Source organism: Parasteatoda tepidariorum, chromosome 4 (genome assembly GCF_043381705.1).
Source record: "Parasteatoda tepidariorum isolate YZ-2023 chromosome 4, CAS_Ptep_4.0, whole genome shotgun sequence".
NCBI classification, from domain to species: domain Eukaryota; kingdom Metazoa; phylum Arthropoda; class Arachnida; order Araneae; family Theridiidae; genus Parasteatoda; species Parasteatoda tepidariorum.
The window spans coordinates 99,887,536-99,906,729 of NC_092207.1; the positions used below are offsets into that span (position 1 = coordinate 99,887,536).

At 31.8% G+C, this 19,194-nt stretch overlaps 1 protein-coding gene across 1 annotated transcript in view; it reads right to left on the reverse strand.

Moving 5' to 3' along the window:
- LOC107451282 (glucose dehydrogenase [FAD, quinone]) overlaps positions 1-19,194 on the reverse strand; it is a 37,772-nt gene that overhangs the window by 11,993 nt on the left and 6,585 nt on the right. Inside the window, exons 2-6 of the mRNA XM_071180252.1 lie at positions 13,709-13,911; positions 11,819-12,008; positions 10,421-10,552; positions 3,369-3,490; positions 2,755-2,925 (exon numbers count right to left, since the gene is read on the reverse strand). Coding sequence (XP_071036353.1) covers positions 2,755-2,925; positions 3,369-3,490; positions 10,421-10,552; positions 11,819-12,008; positions 13,709-13,911 — 818 coding nt within the window. The remainder of the gene's footprint in view (positions 1-2,754; positions 2,926-3,368; positions 3,491-10,420; positions 10,553-11,818; positions 12,009-13,708; positions 13,912-19,194) is intronic.

The window sequence follows — 19,194 nt, forward strand, 5'->3', positions numbered from 1 at the left end:
AATAAAAGAGTAGACATTTTACTCGTTGACTAGCTTATGACTATTCAATCAGGGAACAATATGTATCGCTCTTTATTAATCTTTTTATGTTTAAAAATTTCACTATAAATGTTAGAATCTGGCAGTATTTAATCTCTCTCTTTTCCTGTACTGTTACTTTTGATTGAAATTTACTCGAATAAAATAAAGAAATGAGGATCTCGTGAGGGAAAGATAAATTTTCTTCAACGATGGATAAATACTCAATATTTGAAGCACAAAAGCTGAAAAAATCTTGAAAAAGTATTTAAATTTTCTATTACTTTCGAATAAATTGGAGTTTCGAAGGAATTTATTCGCACATAAAAATGGATCTTTCAACATGTCAAACCGTAGTTGCATTTCAACAGGCTACAGATTGATCAAACATAGTATTTTTTCTTACGCATTTAACACTTCATAATTCTTGAACTCATTGTCGAATTTTTTTTTTTAATTCCCTCGTATCTTTTTCTACATACCCTAGTCATTTCAAGTTTCTAAGTGCTATAGATTTTGAGCAGCGATGCAAAAAAAGGGGGGTAAAATTTGCAACAAAGAACTTACAATTGTCATAATTTTCAAACTAATTTGAATTTTGGGGAAAAAAAATCTTTAAGTTCATAAACATGTATGACCTTTTTTGCATACCCATTTACAACTCAGTAATTGCAGTTTCTGCATACATATTTACAACTCAGTAATTGCAGTCCTGCGGCCTGTAAAGTTCTGGTATTTTTTACTACAGTTAATAACACTCTAACTAATTATCGAATGTTCACTTTTTTTTTATTCTTTGCATATTTTTCTACACATTTTCGTTATTTCAAGTTTCTAAGTCATATAGTTTTCTCTCGGCAAAAAAATCAAATGTAGCCTTCAGTTGAACACCCAAAATAACGACCCTTGCGTTTTTTCAATAAAGAGAAATACTCATTAAATCATTATTCAATTTAAAAATAAGTAAGTGATTTTTTTTCTGAACGTAGTCCGAAATGCGTGTTGAAGAACATGAATGTGGCTCATGCCATATCACTATATATTTTCTTAACTACGCAACTGAGCTCTGTTCATTTTTTTAAATACGCACTTTAAGCTGTGATCATTTTCCTAGACCTGTATTTTGAGCTATGGCTAAAATTGAAAGCTCACTGATGAATGGTTAAAATTTAGGAAAAAAAATATCAGTAAAATGACTCACTTTAAGAACTGTATAAGAGTTTATCTTTATTATTTGAAAAATGAAAGGTGTGATTTCATTATGTGTAGTGAAAAGATTCACTTAACGGAACAGTTAATGTTTGCTTCGCACAAAAAACCTGGAAGTGATACTCACGCCAAAAAGTGATTTATGGATGTTCTCTACGTGTGGATTTACTTATCTGGAAAAATTATTCTGTAATAGTGCAAAGAAAGCGTTTCCGTTAGGAATGTTTGTTTTTCTTCAAAAAAATCAAATTTTTCGTTTTTTGAAATATAGGAAAAGGGAAAATCCATTTAATTTTGAATAATTTGTGCATGAAATAATTAAAAATACCAGACAACTTAGCAGTGGTGACTCAGAGTACAGAGCGCTCGCCTCCTAATGAGGTATACCAGGTTCGAATCTCAGCTTTTGCTATTCGATATGAATTCTGCTCCCGACTGACACCGACCGCAGTGCTTACATAAAATACCCTCAGTGGTGGAAAGATAATGGGTTTCATTCCCCTTGCCGTTGGGCTATTAGTGGAAAATGTTCGTGGCTTCCCTCTCCCCGTAACGCCAATGCGGGTTGGTTCCATCAAAAAGTCCTCCACAAAAGCTAGGTTGTGCCAATGCTTCCAGGAGTTCCCCTATTTTCTGGATTGGGATCAAAATGACTAGGTTACGAAGTTGAACCATGATAGTCGTAAACTCTGAATTAGGTCGTCTGTTCAACGTTGGTTATAAAGTTAAATAAAATCTACTAACTTTAGGCGCAGTATTTCAAGCAGAAAAACCTTCGGTAAGTTATATACTATGTCGAGTGTAAAGGATGAGCAGATGATGCCTGTTGCAATGAAAAGAAGTATGTTCAAAGTTTTATTTGTGACGTTTTTTCTTTCCATTTGATCTATAAACTAATTTTTTCATTTTTTTTAATGTATACCCGGTTTAATCCGATCTGGTTCAATAAATCCGGGTCCTAGCATACTTCCAAAAATAATTTGGCCTCCAAAATACAGTCTTTTTCACATTAAATATTCTTTATTTTCGGAATGAAAAAGCTACTTATGATTCAAATAAAATTTTAAGTAATTATATTAGCATAGATATTTAGGGTATATGAGAAAACTAAAGGACTCAGCTTTATGAGCACCTTATTAAACTGGCATTCACTTGATGTTGTAGTGTGAGTACAAGCGCCGTATTTAGACGATATGCACGTGATGACCTGTGTGTATGAGCGCCGTATTTAGTCAAATTCATTTTAATAAAATTATAAAATGATGAGTAAAATTTAATTTCGTATATGCTTTAAAGTTTTATGATGGAATTAATTTGAAGATTTAAGAGGAGGGTCATCCCTCAATAAGAAATGGTTTTCTGCATTTCAGGCATTTATTACTTTTAAGCTGAAATATTTTTCTTCAATTTCATGCCAGAGGAAACAAAAAGATATCATTCATAAATAACTGAATATTTTTCTGAAATATTTTTCTTCAATTTCATGCCAGAGGGGACAAAGAGGTAACTAGAAAAAAAAATACTCACTCTGAATTTTTTTAATTGTTGTCGGGGTCCAATTCCGGAGAGCATCAAGAGCTGGGGAGAGTTCACTGCACCAGCTGATACAATAACTTCTTTACGAGCATAAACTTTGTAGAGTTTGCCAGCACGTTTGTAAATCACACCTTTTGCACGTTTAGACTTGTCTATTATGATCTACAAAACAGAATAGAATGAAGATGCAAAGGAGGATAGACTACGAAATTTTCACTTTTTTTTAATACAAAATTCCACAGTAGGCACTATTTAGTTCTTACTGTTCCTATTACCCTAAAAGTTCTATAAGTTAAAGCGTATTTATGTAAAAAAAAAAATTGCATTGAGGCGAAATTAGTTTTTGCAAAATTTAAATGGATTTTTCTCACAATTACGTTTTTTAAACTCGTAGACAAAATAACTCCTTTAATTTTCATTTCATTTATGCTTAAAAATTTAACCGCTTATTTATTTAGGGGATGTTCCTATTCACTTACTTGGTGTTACCTTCCAATCTATAATAGATCCATACAAAGCTTTTAATTATTATGCTTTCAAGCTCTGTCCTACTCATATCGAAAGAGTTTAGCATAAAGGGCAAGAGCAATTTTTACGATACTTACTTTAACGACAAAACTTTTGATGGCGATATCTAGGTTAGGCCTTTTTCCTGCCGACGATAAAAATGCTTTGGAAGTGCTGCAACGTGTTCCTCTTCTAATTGTTCCTTGAGGAATGGAAGCACCTACAGAGAGAATTTAAATTTGTCAATAACGACACAATTTTTCAAAAAAAAAGTATAAACATTTAGGATCGCAAATTAGTACTAAGGCGAGGAAGAAACAAACGTTCATTCGAAATCTGTCGAATCAACAGTAAAAGATAAAAACCAGTTTTATTTCTTTATGGAACTTGAAACAATTTTTAATGATTGAATGTGTTTCTATTTTTGAAAGGGATTCCAAAAGATATGTTACGCTGTTGGAATTTTCATTCTGAAATGACGGTAAAATGACAGGCAGCAGTCTGTCCATCCGATTAACCATTACGGTTAGGAAATATTTTTTTTTAGCTTTGCGGTTTTCAAACCGTTTACATAGGGTACGGTTAGGAAACCGTGAATACAAAACTGCGGTTTTGTAATCATTTACAACAAGCATAGTTTCTAAAATGAAACTTGAAGGGGCATTGCAGCTCTGTGGATTAGCCGTCTTTGTGTAAATGATAGTTTCGTATTCTTATAGTTTAGGATTCGTGTATTGAAGAGTGCAGGACACTGGAAACTGTTAATGCATTTACGGAATGAAAGAAATATTGTAGTATCAACGCTGGGAATCGAACCCCTGTTCAACCGGTCATGAGATGGACCGATTAGCTCTCTGACCCAGTTGCTTGGAACAAATTGGCTTCATAAGGTGGTCTTAGTTGGAGCGTATAAAATTCTGATTGCTTAACCGTATTAGGAAAAAACAATCCATTAAGTTTTTTCTCACACTTAGCAGTTTGAATATCCTCTTTTGTTATGGTTATTTAACTGTTTTGTTTGAATATGGTAAAATAACAATTAAATGAATTGTTATATAACCATTTTTACCGAGAAATTTCTAATAGTGCAAGCATGGTAATTTGAAAGTCCCAGTATAAGCTGGAATGTTGAATAAACATTAGACCTAATTCTGCTGCAATATGTTCTGTCTCGAATCAAATTGCGTAGTCCTATGCTAAGTCTAAGAAAAACATCTTCGAATTCTCATTGCGTAAGATAATCAACAGGTTGAAAAGGATCAAAAATTTTATGAGCGAGCGCAATAATTCTAGAGGCTATTTCGATGATATGGAAATGAAAAAGTAATCACTTCTATCGAACTAATATAGTGTCATAAATGAGATTACTTTTTACAGTTTTTTAACTCTTGAGAAATCTAAATGCTTCAAAAATATATTTTGATTTATTGCAAAAATCCTTTAGTTTAAAAACTGTTATTAAGCTAGTCGTTTCCAGGTACTATCTACAAGACCTGCACCCTTTTTTTGCACTAAATAATCAATTTCCTTTAACATATTATAAATAAATATCTTATTGAAGCACAGTAAAAGTGTAGAATGTTTGCAAACATTTTTTTTTACTAATGGTCCCCGTGACGTATCAAGCTATATTAAGAAACAGTTCTTTTTCAATAAAAAAAAAACATTTATTTCACAGCAATAAATACAGTAACGAAATTAAATTTTCCGTAACGGGTTAGTAATTAAATATAGAAAATGCCGTAACGGGTTAGAATAAACTTACAAAAAAACAGAAAATCCCGTTTGTATAAGACATCAAATCAAAAAAATATCTTTTTAAAAACTCTCTGATGTTCCATAAAATCTCGTGCTTTTAATTTATCTCTTCATGTGTTTATTTTATTTTATTCATGCTTTTGCTAGCCCGATAATTTTTAATATTCTTAGGCTTTATACCCCTCTATTGACACTCGTCATTCGGGTATGAGTAGGGCAGATTTTTTAGCCACTCTTTAAGGGGGCATTACATTAGGTGGGCTAATGTTGCTCTCACAGTAAAGACAGATAGTTAAGAGAATGATCCCTGCTTTGTCCAGGATTCAAACCCTGGACCTTTCTGATGTAAAGTAGGTCAGTTTCCTGACCACTATGCAGCCCGGTTGGTATGTTTGTAAACATAAATACATTTATTAGAATGTTTGTAAGCATAAATACATTTATTGCAAAATAAAATAGAAAAAGTGAAAGGATGGAAAATTAAATGACTCGCTGGAAGAAATGATTTACAAAAAATCTAGAAAAATAACTCTTAGAAACTAAATTTTAGTTGAAGCTGCTTTTGAATTTTTAATAACTATTATTTTCATCATACAATAAATGAGAAAACAATGCACAATAGATAATCAAAATAAGAAGGCATTAAGATATCTGTACGGATAATGCAAAATAATTCTAATCTAACTTCAGAGAAAAGGTTGCGGGAAAGTTTATGAAAACGCATTAAAAATAAATACTAGTTAAGTCGATGGATAAGTTTCTTTTTTGTTTTCTTACATTTTTTGATTTTTATTTAAACTTCAAAGATAAGTAAATAAAAATCAGTGTCTTAGGTTTGGAGTATTTACTGTTCCGCATGTCAAGGACCTTTTGTATAAGCCTTGGATATAATTTGAAAATACATACTATGAGCTTAATTAGATTTTTGATTCACAATTCAAGAATTTTAATTTTTCTTATAAGCTATTATATATTTTTCATTAAAAAATAATTCAATTACTGAAGTAATTGAATTATTGCATAGTGAAGTGAAAGTTTGAAAGAAGAAAAACGTTTGGATTCTGGTAGGTTTAAAAAAAAAAGAAAAAGGGTTGCATTGACAAACTTCAATAGAATCAAGAATTAAAGTAGGGAACAAATCTCCGAGCTGTATTTTGTGGGAAATTAATTGAAACTTTTTGCTTTTCGTCTGTGTTATTTTTTCTTACCGAAACATTATAAAATTCTCCATATAAACAAAATTGCTCAACAAAAAATGCGCAACACAGAAATATACAATGAAATAATTTATCCTTAAGTTTAACATTTATTTTTTATAAATGAAATTTAAAAATTGATATGGTAACTAAAAAAAAACTATTCGATTCGGTCTCGCACAATGCTGAAAATTTCGCAGAACGAAATTGTCATGTCGAATTGTATCTCCATTTTTAGTTGAAAAATAAAGATAATTTTGTTCTTGTAAAACAATGTACAGTGCGCAAGAAAAAAAAAGAGAAGAAAACCTAAGTAACTTTTGATCTATTGATCGGATCGTTTTAGGACCTTAATCTGAATGGTTCAAGGGGGTGAACTCAAATATGCCAATTAATGAGTGCAGACGATATTTTAAGTCATAAAATCAGTTGTTGTTGTTAATTTACGTCGCACTAGAGCTGCACAATGGGCTATTGGCGACGGTCTGGGAAACATCCCGGAGGATGATCCGAAGACATGCCATCACAATTTTGATCCTCTGCGGAAGGGATGGCACCCCCTCTTCGGTAGCCCGACGACCTGCGCATGAAGTCGAGCACTTTACTGTAGCACAGTTTAACGAGGACCAATACCGCACACCCTAGTGGTCACCCACCCACACACTGACCGTAGTCAGTGATGCTTGACTTCGGTGATCTCCTGGGAATCGTGTCTTAACGATCAGTCCACTGCGGGACGTCATAAAATCAGAGTTCTTTGTCTCAATATATATACCTTTTCATTCGATGGATTCCGATTTCGGACCCCCAATATATAGGGGGTAGCCGCAATCTGTGAAATATGAACCCCATACTTTGGTCTGGAGAGCGATCCAAAGTTTGGACCCCTTAATGTGAATTTCACTTTTTGCCACCATTTCTCGAGAACTTTAAGCGAATTGAAAATTTTTTGCTGACAATTATAAAATTCGCTTATTCTCAACTCCAATCAATATAATAAATCTAACCAATAATAAAGATAATTCAATACAAAAAAATACATTTCAGTAAATATTTATTTTTTATTATTTTATTTAAGAATAGTCCGAAAACTTTTGAATTGTAATGAATAAAATTTTTTACATTATTTTAAAGTATGTAAATTTGCAAGGTAAAATACAAAATTTGTGCGAAATTGGTTGAATAGCAATCGATAGTTCCTGGGAATCAATTTCTGTAAAATTGATTTCCCAGGAACTATTTGATCGATTGCACTCAAATTTTGCATTTTGCCGAGCAAATTTACTTATTTCAAAATCCTATAAAAAATTGTATATCCTACAATTGAAAATTTTTTCCCACAATTATTTAATAAAAAATAATAAAAACTTACTAAAATTTATATTTACTGCAAATTTTAGTAAGCATTTATTATTTTTTGCATGTAATTATCTTTGGATAACCAAATTTTATAATTGTGGGCAAAATTTTTTCAGTTTGCTTGAAAAGTTCCTGAAATATGGCGCAAAAAGCAAAACTAACATTAAGGTGTGGATCGCTCTCCTGACCAAACTATGGGAATCCTATTTCCTAGATTGCTGCTACCCCTATATATTTTGATGGTCAGAAATCCAAATCCGTCAAAAAAAGTATGTTTTTTTTTTCCAGAAAAAGTAAGTTTAATGTATGATTTCATAATTTAGAATATCGTCTGCACTCATTCATTAGCATACTTGAGGTCACTCCCTTAAATCATTGAGCCATAGAACTTGAAGATCCGATCATTATATTAAAAGTAATTCAGGGTGGTCCGTTTTTTTCTCGCTCTCTCTATATAAATCTGTCACATGTATTCAATAACTTTATAATCAATTTCGATCCGCTTTGGTTTCGTAATTCATATTAATATTATTTTTGTGCTATGTGTTTGATTGATTAAACAAACTCATTTTATTTTAAGTTTTTTTTTAAAAAAAATTGCGTCCTTCTCCTGCTCTTTCGAACATGACAGTCCATCAATACAATAAAGTGGAGAGCGTCTTAAAATACTGCAAAGCATCCTTGAAGGTTCCATATTAAGAAATTTAGAGTACCTAAAAGAATGATTCTTGTTTTATATCGGAAAAATAAATTTTACTGACTCTTATGTATACCCTAGCTTATTGAAATGAGATATTTTAGTGTTACTGAATCGCAAAAATAGAGGTGGGGATACTTTACTGTAAAAGAACATTCTTGGTGTTATGAAACACCTAGATCCACAGGTTACGCAAGACGTTGCACTACACCACTTTGGTGGAAAGTACACTGAAACAAAATCTGCTACAGAAAAAAAAAACTGTCTGCTGGTGTGCCAGTATAAAACAGTTTATTTTACGAAAAAAATCTGTTGTTTAACGTTGAACGTCTGTAGAGAAGTACTGTTATTAAAAATTTTTTTCAAATTTTAACAAAAAATTGCTCTATAAAATAACCATCTGAGCTTTGTGGACTAATAATATCATAGAGTACTAATAATATGAGTAGACTGCTCTCGCGATGGTAAAATCACACTCACTTTGAAACCCTTTCTGATTGAGCCACTCAGCACGTGACGAAAATGGAGGAATGAATGGTAAGCAATGTAGGCTACTTATTCCTATATTTGGCGATGTCATATTTTCTCGATATTATGAAATGCATTTTGAGAAGGCACCTTTCATTAAGAGTTTTTTTCATAGCGGCGAAATTTAAGACAAACGTTGTCTTAAATGACGAAATTACTTATCTTTTAAAATAAAAAATGAAATAAATATTTACAACATCCCTTTTTAAGCTTTCATTCGCATCACTTGCATTTAACAAGTTGGGCCAAAGTTTAGGATATTTTGAGAAAAATTTAATAACTTCCAATAAACATTACATAACTTAAAAATTAAATAACATTTATAGTAATAATTTTTTTTAAAATTTTCAACTAAGAATAATAAGGTATGTTTTTGGCATATGAGATAATCATAATCAAAACAAAAAAATCCCTTAAACTTTATTGTTGTGAACCAAAAAGTACTACTAAGTTTTATATAGTTCATTATAAGACTTTGGTATCGACTTACAACATAACAAACGACTGAAAAAAAGTCTTTTTTTTTAAATAGAAAAACAAAACAAAATGTTTCTCGCCTCTTCTCTTTCACGCGGCATCAAAGTCAACAATCACACCCGTTCTTAAAAAATCATCAAACAGGAGATCGTGTTTGAAACGCTTTGATTGAAAAAAGTTTTGATTGGAAATTCATGAACCGGTGAACGAGTCTCCTGATAAGGCTGCTGGTTTCTGCATGTAATGCATGGTGAGCAGTCTATCTATATTATAAGTCTATGGTTGGTACGAGAGGAGAGTAGTACCAGCCAATAACGGGATTCAAACCCGGACCATCTCAGTAAGAGACGAGAACTCTGTCCACTTAACCACAGCAGTAGTGGTGTTTCGATATGAAGAAAAATCTTAAACTGTCTTTATCTTAAAAGTCTTATTAAAATCATATTTAAGTGTAAAAATGTTTAAAACTATATTGGCCCATCCTTATAAAATGCTCGGCAATTAAACTTTGCGAAAAATATCTGAAGACAGGTAATAATCACTTAGAGTATCCATTCTAGAGTGAAGCCAGTTTATACGATGTTCAAAACCATAAAACAATTTCTGAAAAATAGGAGCAAGTGTAAAGAAAATAATCGTAAAATGATTTAAAAAAAAAAAAAAAAAAAAAAAAAAAAAAANAAAAAAAAAAAAAAAAAAAAAAAAAAAAAAAAAAAAAAAAAAAAAAAAAAACAAGATAAAGTTATTTTACAGTAAGCAACACTGCATGGCAAAAAGTAGAATTTGAATTAACAGTTTTAATCCGTTTATGATCAGGGTGAAAAAGAAAAAAAAAACTGTTTTGTAAAAACAGCTTTGAACCATTAAATATACAGAAAAAGTCTGAAAATAAAAATAATTAAAAAAAAAAGGAAATCTGTATTTATATTTGAAAGGTCTTTTTTGCAAAAATCATTATTATGACATTATAAATGTACCTGAATGTTCAATATCAGTTTAAAGCTAACGATATGTAACTACGTATTACATTGGTGCAAAATATCGAATCTCCAGATTTTAATTTTCGAACTATTTATTCAGTTATAAGAATTAAAAAAAATCGAAATGTAATTTTAAAATTAAAATGGTGGTGTACCTGTTTGATAGGGTCCATTGAGATCTCTGTTTGGGTATCCTAAATATAGAGCTGATTGTTCGAAAGCATAACCCAAAGGAGTAACATGGGGTGGAGTAGATACGGTTAAGTGACCACCAATTCCATGGTAACCTAAAAAATAAATAATTAAATCACTCATCACATGCTGCAATAACAATAAAAGGCTTTTTTCATTTTCAGTTCATATTCATACCTTCAAAAATAGCTGCTTTCTTGATTGTTTTTTTCCTCTTTTGTGAAAAATGTATAGAAGTAGCATATTTTTTTGTACATTATATGTCCCTTTTTCGAGTGTATTGCACAGTTTTTTTTATTCAATAAATAATCTTTATGAAGGATACTAGTTATCGTATGGTTTTTCAGAAGCTAACTACAATTTATGTTCGTGCATGAGTGTAGGGTCCACATATTTTAAAATTTCTTCAAACATTTGTAATCGAGTAAGGATGCAAAAATGGTTTGAGGAAAGCTTAATTTAACTCATAAATTTATCAGAATATGTGAAAATTGATAAATTTAAAAACTTTTAACCCTTTGCTGTCGAAAATAATTTTTGTTTTAAGAGCATAATATACATGATAATAAAGAAGCAATTAGTAAATTAATTAGTAAAATATTATTAGAAAACTATTTGCATTTTACTAATTATTTGTGTCCAAAACCTGTCAATTTGAGGGAACAGTAGTGTTCATGATAAGTATCATTCTTTCTTGTGGTGACTGAGAGTAGACTTAAGACTAGAACGGATAAAAGCTCTTTGGTGGCTGACAGTATTAGTTATTCGACTGGAATGGTAAAATCTTTGATGGCTGAGAATAGTCATACGACACGAACGGTAATATCTATGGTGGCTTAGAATAGTTATACGACTGAAACGGTGAAATCTTTGGTGGCTAAGAGTAGTCATACGACCGGAACGGTAGAATTTTCGGTGGCTGAGAGTAGTCATATGACTGGAACGGTAGAATCTTGTCGCTGACAACAGACATACGACCCCAAAGAGTTAATATTTGTGCCATAAAAATCAGTTTAGAAATAAAAAAAGATATACTGATTTTTATAATCACACAAATAAATTTTTTTTAAAAATTTTAAAAAAGGTTTTGAGTTTTTAACTGTTTTCTTATGTATGTCTGAAAAGTTTCCATGAGTGGCACATTGATGGCATCACATAATATGATATGGATTTCGTTAATAAAAGTTTTACCCGAAGGGATACTGTTTTGATAAAATATAACGCTTTTGTGGTATTACAGATCTATGTATTGTCTCGAAGCATTTCTAAACCACTGCTGATTGCATAACAGAATTTCCATCATGCCATTTTCATTTTCAATCAGACTATTAAAATTTAAAATATGAAGAATGTATCCTAACCACTGTAAGCAGTTTCCGGATTTCGATTGTCTTCCGATTTGAGAAAATAGGGAAATACTTCGTTCCAACTCCATCCATATGCTCCATAATTTGCCCACTGGTCATAATCCCTCTTGTTCCCTCGAATGTACAGCATATAGTTTAGAACACTGGAACCTCCAAGTACTTTGCCTCGAGGCCAAGGCATGCGCTAAAAGGAAAGAAATTAATTTAACATACATAAATATTTATCGTAACAGATAGAAAACAATATATAATGTACAAAAAAAGAAATGTTAAAAAGGGAAAAAAAACAACCGTTTTTGTACTATCATCATCTTGACAGGACTTGTCTGGTTTTGCCTCTTCTCTTTAATAATTCTCATGTTAATTTTTTGTAATTCTATCAATTCGATAATACTATTCTATTCCTATTCTATTATAATATTTTGTGTCTCAGATTAACACTAGAAAGATTGAAATATCTATATTGCCCAAAAGCAGTCAAAACGACTGCATTGTGAAGGAATTACTAATGTAAAAACAAAGTTGTTTAAAATTAATTTTCAATATTTTTAATATTACTTTCAGTTATATAACAAGTTATTAGTAAATATCAACAACAAAAATAATTATAAAAGTCACAAAATTGGAAGAAATTGTGTCATTATATACATCATTGTTTTTCTAATTGAAATTAAAAAGCCGTCAAAATGACTTCCTTGGGCAATTTAGTGTTAATGATGGTACTTGTTACTCAGGTAATGATGGTATTGTTATATTCTGTGTCTCAGATTAATGATGGTACTGGTTTATAGTATCTAAAAGATTTACTGTCTTTAACTTTTTTATTCACTCGTATATTTTTTTCCCACTTTACATTATTCCCGAAAAATAACAAAATTTTCTCTTGAACTAGTTTACTGTTAAATAAAACTTTAAAAAATCAAATCTTATATACTAGATGCACCTTTATAATGTGAACTAATAGGGACCTAAGACCGAAAATTCGAAAAATTCAAAATTCCAATATCAACAGACAGAAAGAATGTTTTCAGAAAGCATCGTTTTTACGTTCGATATAGAACAAAAAAGGAATATTTGAAATTTTAAATAATTTGCGTGAAAAGGTTTCGAAATTTATGACCGATTCATTCTCTTCTACACAAAATGTATGAGACATAGCGAACGATCTCATTTTCAATGCATTACTATCCGTACCCACGTGATTTTGTCGTCTTTGCTATATTGTGAGATTTAGTAGAACGATTTACAAATTACAAATTCTTTATCACAATTGCCCTAGTTATTTTGACATTGTATTGCGATTCATTCTTAGGTGATTTATGGATTATGACAATGAGTCATTATCTTTTTCCACGATATCTTTCTCGCGACTCAAATACAATTGCTAGTTCCGGATTATCCTGGTTAGCGAGGCTCTACAATGTTTGCATCCCAACAATCAAAACTTTGTACCTGTTACGAGATATCGAATAATGTCCAGTGTCAGCACAATTAATTGCTGTTCCTAATGACACTCGGACAAGCTCAATGCTCATCCGCCCTGCGAATAAATCCGGAAGGAGTGCCTTCTATTGGACAAGAAAGCAGCACTGGGGTGAAAGTACGACTTTAGCTCAGAACTTTCCGGATAGATGGCAGTACCATTCATTCGAGAGATCTCGTCCCCTAACTTAGACATAAATTTGAACCAGATCCCTATACTGATGATACTGCTCAGTGATTGACCACAGGACTCTCGATTCCGCAGATTTTGCGAGCACATATATCGCATGTACTCGGTGGATCTTAGCAGCTTTCAAAGATCGAACACCGGCCCCTCTAGATCGAAGTCCAAGATTTTAACTACTGAGCCTACACAATTTATAATATTAATATGTTACTTGCATTGCCAACTAGTCCAAAGCAGGAGTATTTCTGTGGAGTGGTGTGATATTTCCAGTCATTTCTTGTCATTTGTAATTGAGCAGCAAGGATTGGCACTTCACTCTTAAGTTTTGGTATTCCACCAGCTTCTAATAACAGAACACTGATGTGTGGATCTTCAGAGAGTCTGTTAGCTACAACCGCGCCAGCCGATCCACCTCCAACTGCAAAGGAAGACATCTATGAGTTATTTAGAAGCCATATTGGTCGGAAGTAATTTTAGTTGGAAGAACATAATACACATGACAATAAAGAAGCAAATTTCTTTTTATAAAGAGAACTTAATTAGTAAAACAGTATTTGAATTTCATTTGTATCCAAAACCTATCAATTTGAGGGAACAGTATTGCTCGTGATAAGTATCATAAGACTAGAAAGTAAAGTTGATGACAGTATTAGTCATTCAACTGGAATGGTAAAATCTTTGGTGGCTGAGGATAATCATACAACAGGAATGGTAATATTTATGGTGGCTGAGAATAGTCATACGACTGAAACGGTAAAATCTGTGGTGGTTGAGAGTAATCATCCGACTGGAGCGGTAAAATCCTTGGTTCTTTGGGGGCTAAGAGTAGTACCTCATGAAATCCGAGTGCTAAAGAATGTCAGAATTTTCGAGTTTTACTTAGAAATGTGTATCTTAAGAAAGTAATCTCATAAATTCAATAAAATATTATTTTTTCAAAATATTTTAATCAATTAAACTTAATTAGTATTTTTTTAGTCATTTTAATTATTGCATAAAAATAAGTTTCAATTTTTAGTATTTTTTTGCAAAATGTAGGATATTCTTCTGATGTATTTTTTCACATTTGAGCAATGAAGCTAAGTCCTTAAAAATTCTATAAATGGTAGCAAGACTCATAAGATGTATTTATTATGGTAGTAATTAACTCACAATTTCAAAAAAACTTAGGTAAATCGTTGACGCTTTTCCCCAAACTGTACAAACGCCGAAATGAAGTTTTTACTGTTATCGCCAAGAATTGGCTTAAGCATAATCAGAAAATGCATAAACAGAAAATCGTAATTTGAAAATTGCAAATGGTTGAACATATCGTGAAAAAAAAACATATATATAAAAAAAGCAATAGCATGCCTTGCCGACTCTCGTCTTATTACACCTACAGATTCATACTTTATCCCCTCCCAAGCATCGCCAATGTCGTCGCATCTACTGTGTAATGGTATACTAGGATTAGGCCAAAATATAGAGGAGAATTCTCAGGCTTTGAATAGTTTATTTTAAAGTTAAAGCTAATAAAAAGATATTTAAACCTCGATCATTATAACAGTGACATCACTTAGTTCACTTTTCCTTTAAATAAGATAATATTTTCCCGATATATTATGTCCCTTACATTTTCGTTAGTTATGATAGTTAAGGGAAATCATTGTATATTTTGCCGTAACTTCATCGCCACTTTTAAACATAAAAAAAAATCATTGCCCTCATTTATCATTGTTTTGGGTTATATAACATTCGAAAGACTAATAATTATATATTTTTTAAAAAAAAAACTTCTGTTTAAGTTTACTACCACTGGAAAAAAAACTTTCACACAATCCTCAAATGTTAGAGGGTATTCCTTTCTGATTTAGTGAGTTGAATTTTGGGAATTTTGGGTATTGTATATAGCTTCAGTGCTATTTCTTAAAAATTCATTTCACGACTGGATAGAAAACGTCTTATAGGAGAATGAACACGTTTTTCTTATAAACGATATTTATTTCATAACTGGGAAACATAGAAAAATAAGTTCCATTCATTTTATGTGAATCAATCGTTTTTGAGTGTAACTTTATCTAAGGACAAGCATGTGGTTTTTTCATAAATTTATTTTTCCTTTAATCTCATCCGATCTTAAATATATTCTATCAGGATGTGTTTTCCTCACAAAAGCTTGTTGAGTTTCTACTTATTCAACGAGCAAAAAATGTTTTAAATTAATTCTTAGGAAATAGTCACGCCTATGAACTGAATTGCGTGAGCTATTTGAGAATGGTAGGTTTTATTTATTTTATTTTGCGATGAGATGGCGTGTGCTGATACACATAAATGTATCGCTAGATATCGACATTTAAATAACAGAGGGTGAATTAGATTGTTTCTTACAAAAGTTATTGTTTACAAGAGTCCGGGAGTTTACCAAAAATTTAATTTAATCAAGATATATTTTTATGTTATTTAGGTTGGTAACTTAACTCTGAAGGATATGAGGAATTAAATAAGATCACGACAGAAAAGTAACAGTTGAGAATCTTTGTTGTAAATATTAATGTAAAGGAGTCGTGATGTTAAAATTCTTAATCCCTTATAATAGAAGAATGTTACAAAAGTTGTAACTTAATTTTAATGGTCCTACATACATAAATCAGTCTCATACAGTGCACATTCATTTTTCGAATAGGAAAGTGAGCAATGAAGGCTCCAAAAGGGTTGGCTTGGATTTAAAAAATTCAAGGGATAGGGCTCATATAAGAAGCCATATTTTCTAATTATTTAGCTAAGCGCTTGAACTTGAAAACATTCAACTATCACTATGTAATAAAAATTAAGCTTTTAGTTACTGCACTCTGCATTTAATGAAAATAAGAAAAAAACGTAGTAAAGCGTCTATCTGAAAGGAAACAATACAAAGGAACAGTTTTGTAAAAAAAAAAACACTGTTTCCTTTGATAAAAATGTTGTTCATATATAACTCCAAGACGTGCAATTGCAAAATATATCGAAATCACAATTGACTAGATGTTTGCTTATAAAAGTTCTTTTTGTCGTCAAAAAATCTCAATCTTCGAACCCCTGACGAATGTTCATCCTGTTCACGAATCTAATGAGACATGCATTAAAACTCGTGATTCTCACATGGGTGTTAGAAACAAGGCATGAAACATATGTGCTTCAGGTTTGTAAGCGTTTAAGTATTAAAAAGAAATTATGTACACATTTTTTTATGACTCAATGTTTACAACTCTAAAGCACGTCTTACCATTAATGAATGTATTCATTCGTTTGACTGCTTATTAAAAACTTTTTTGTTGTTGTTGTTAAAAACAACATCACTTGGGGCTCATGAACTTTAGGTTTCATTAAAATTAATTTTCAAAGTTTATCACAAAAATTCGTGTAAATTGAGTCTAGATGCAGGTTTACGCATGCAAAAAGGTCAAATGCAAATCTAAGGAAGAAAGGCGGAAATCGGCCGCAGGTGGTACTTAGGTTAATTGCGAGGGAGATCTTTCAATAAATTTCACAGTTCCGCTTTTGCGATCAACGATAAGTGAGTCTATCAGAAGGGGGTAAGACAAAAAGAGCATTTTCTCACTTACAGAAAACTAACATACGATTCGATTTAGTGACATGATAGCAAAAGAAAAGAGCTTATGGGTCGAATGTCACCAGGCTTTCTATCTAGGGCGTGTCACTGCCATTGATGCAGGGGAGGTATACCGTGACCGCTCTCATCATTTCAATACTGATTACGTTGAGGAATATATGGCTAAGAATGGTAAATGGAAACGATTTTAAGAAGTGTTTGCGATTTGCAAAAGCAATTAAAGCTGCTTTTGTAATTTGTTATTAAACACCTCGAGACATGAAAAAGCGTGGCTTGTAACAAAAGAAAAAAAAAGTTTTTTTTCTTCAAATGGACGCAACTATTCCGAAAGATTTATTTGGAAACAAGGAATAAACTACACTGTTACTTATTGAAATAGATAGGGCGTTTAAAAAAGACCTGGAGAAAAGGAAACAAGTAGAGTTAGCGTAGATAAATCTTTTTTTCCAATAGGGAAGAGGATCGCAGTTATAAATGATATCGGTTAGTGTTGGTCCTGGATCAAGAATTAGGGGTAATTTGCCTTCGTGGAGGACTTTTTGATGGAACTTACCCGTATTTGTGTTACATGGGGAGGAAAAACACGAAAACCTCCACGGTAAACCTGACGACATAGGGACACTAACCCATGATCCGTCTAGTACTGAGGATATTTTACATTAGCGCTGTGGTCGAAATAGCTACTACCGAAATAAAGTAATTTACTAAAAGAGCAAAATGAATGGAGAAATGGCACTAATAATTCATACCGGAGAAAAATAAAACATCGTCTTACTATTATTGACCCTAGTGATGCTTAACTCATATTGATAACAGGTTTTAATTGAAATGAAACAAAATAAGCTATGTATTAAAAAGTAAAATTTAACGAAGAATTGGTACTCATTCATTTAGGAGAAACTTAAAAAAAATCGCTGTAGTATTATAGATGCTTCATGAGATGCTTGGTAATAGGAAATATTGATATTAGTCCAGTAATGAGTCCAGTTTTAATAATTACAAAATATACTATTATAGGTACAAAATGCGGTAGCAGAATCTATGACATTATCTTCATCAGGGCAAATTTGTCTGTGACCTGAGCGTAGTTAGACTGAGGTTTATTATTGTAAGAATTCAGGTTCATCCAACAAACTTGAAGCAAAATTTGCAAGTTAACATGGTACTTATGCATGAAAATTAATGTTGTGTAAGTCGCAGTTTATTCAATGACACTAGAAATGAAAAAAAAAAATTCCCTATACAGTCAAGCCTGTCATCAAGTAACAAAAAAAAAAAGAAGAAAAAAAAAAAAAATAGCTCTTGAATTAATATTAGAAACATGTTTAGTAACACCCCCCTCCCCCTTATGTTCGTTTGCTTTTAAGAGCAAAAAGAAAACTTTACTGAAAAATAATTTACACACGTTGTAGTCATCTGCAGTGCCCGTTTCTGCGTTGGAGGTTTTCTGCTGCCGGAGTACAAAGTTTTATATTAACATATTGGGTTCCTATTAAAACTACACCAATAATATGCAGTTTCAAAACATACTGTTAAATGTAGTTTTCTACGGTCCCTACTAAACGGATAAAAACAAAAGAAAATCTCTTGATTGTGTTGAATTTCGACAATCACGAGTTGTCCTCAATCAAGAGCATTAGATCAAATTGTACTGAATACAGTCAATCTTTATACAGTTAGGAAAAGATTATAAAAGAATCATTGTCAACGAACCCAATAATTTGCACAAGACCGTAGACTGTGTTCCGCGCAGTATAAATGATTCATTTACTATTCGTGCAAATGTGAAAAAAAGCCTAGCTTTCAAATCATATTTCAAATCATGTATGAACTTGTGAATCTGAAACTGGTGTATGATGCAGCTTACAATCTCCATCAAACACCATTGTGCCCATCCGAAAATGTTAATATTGATCTCGATTGGCTGTTCAGTGTCTAATCCAGGGGTTGCCAAACTTTTTTGATCATCGACCCCTACATAATTTTTCGAAATCTCCATCGACCCCCATAAAAGTAATTTTCTGTTAATTAAAATAAAACTCTATTAGATACTGTGTTTGTACATTTATTTTATGATTTTGAACATTTATTAAAGTAATAGTACATAGT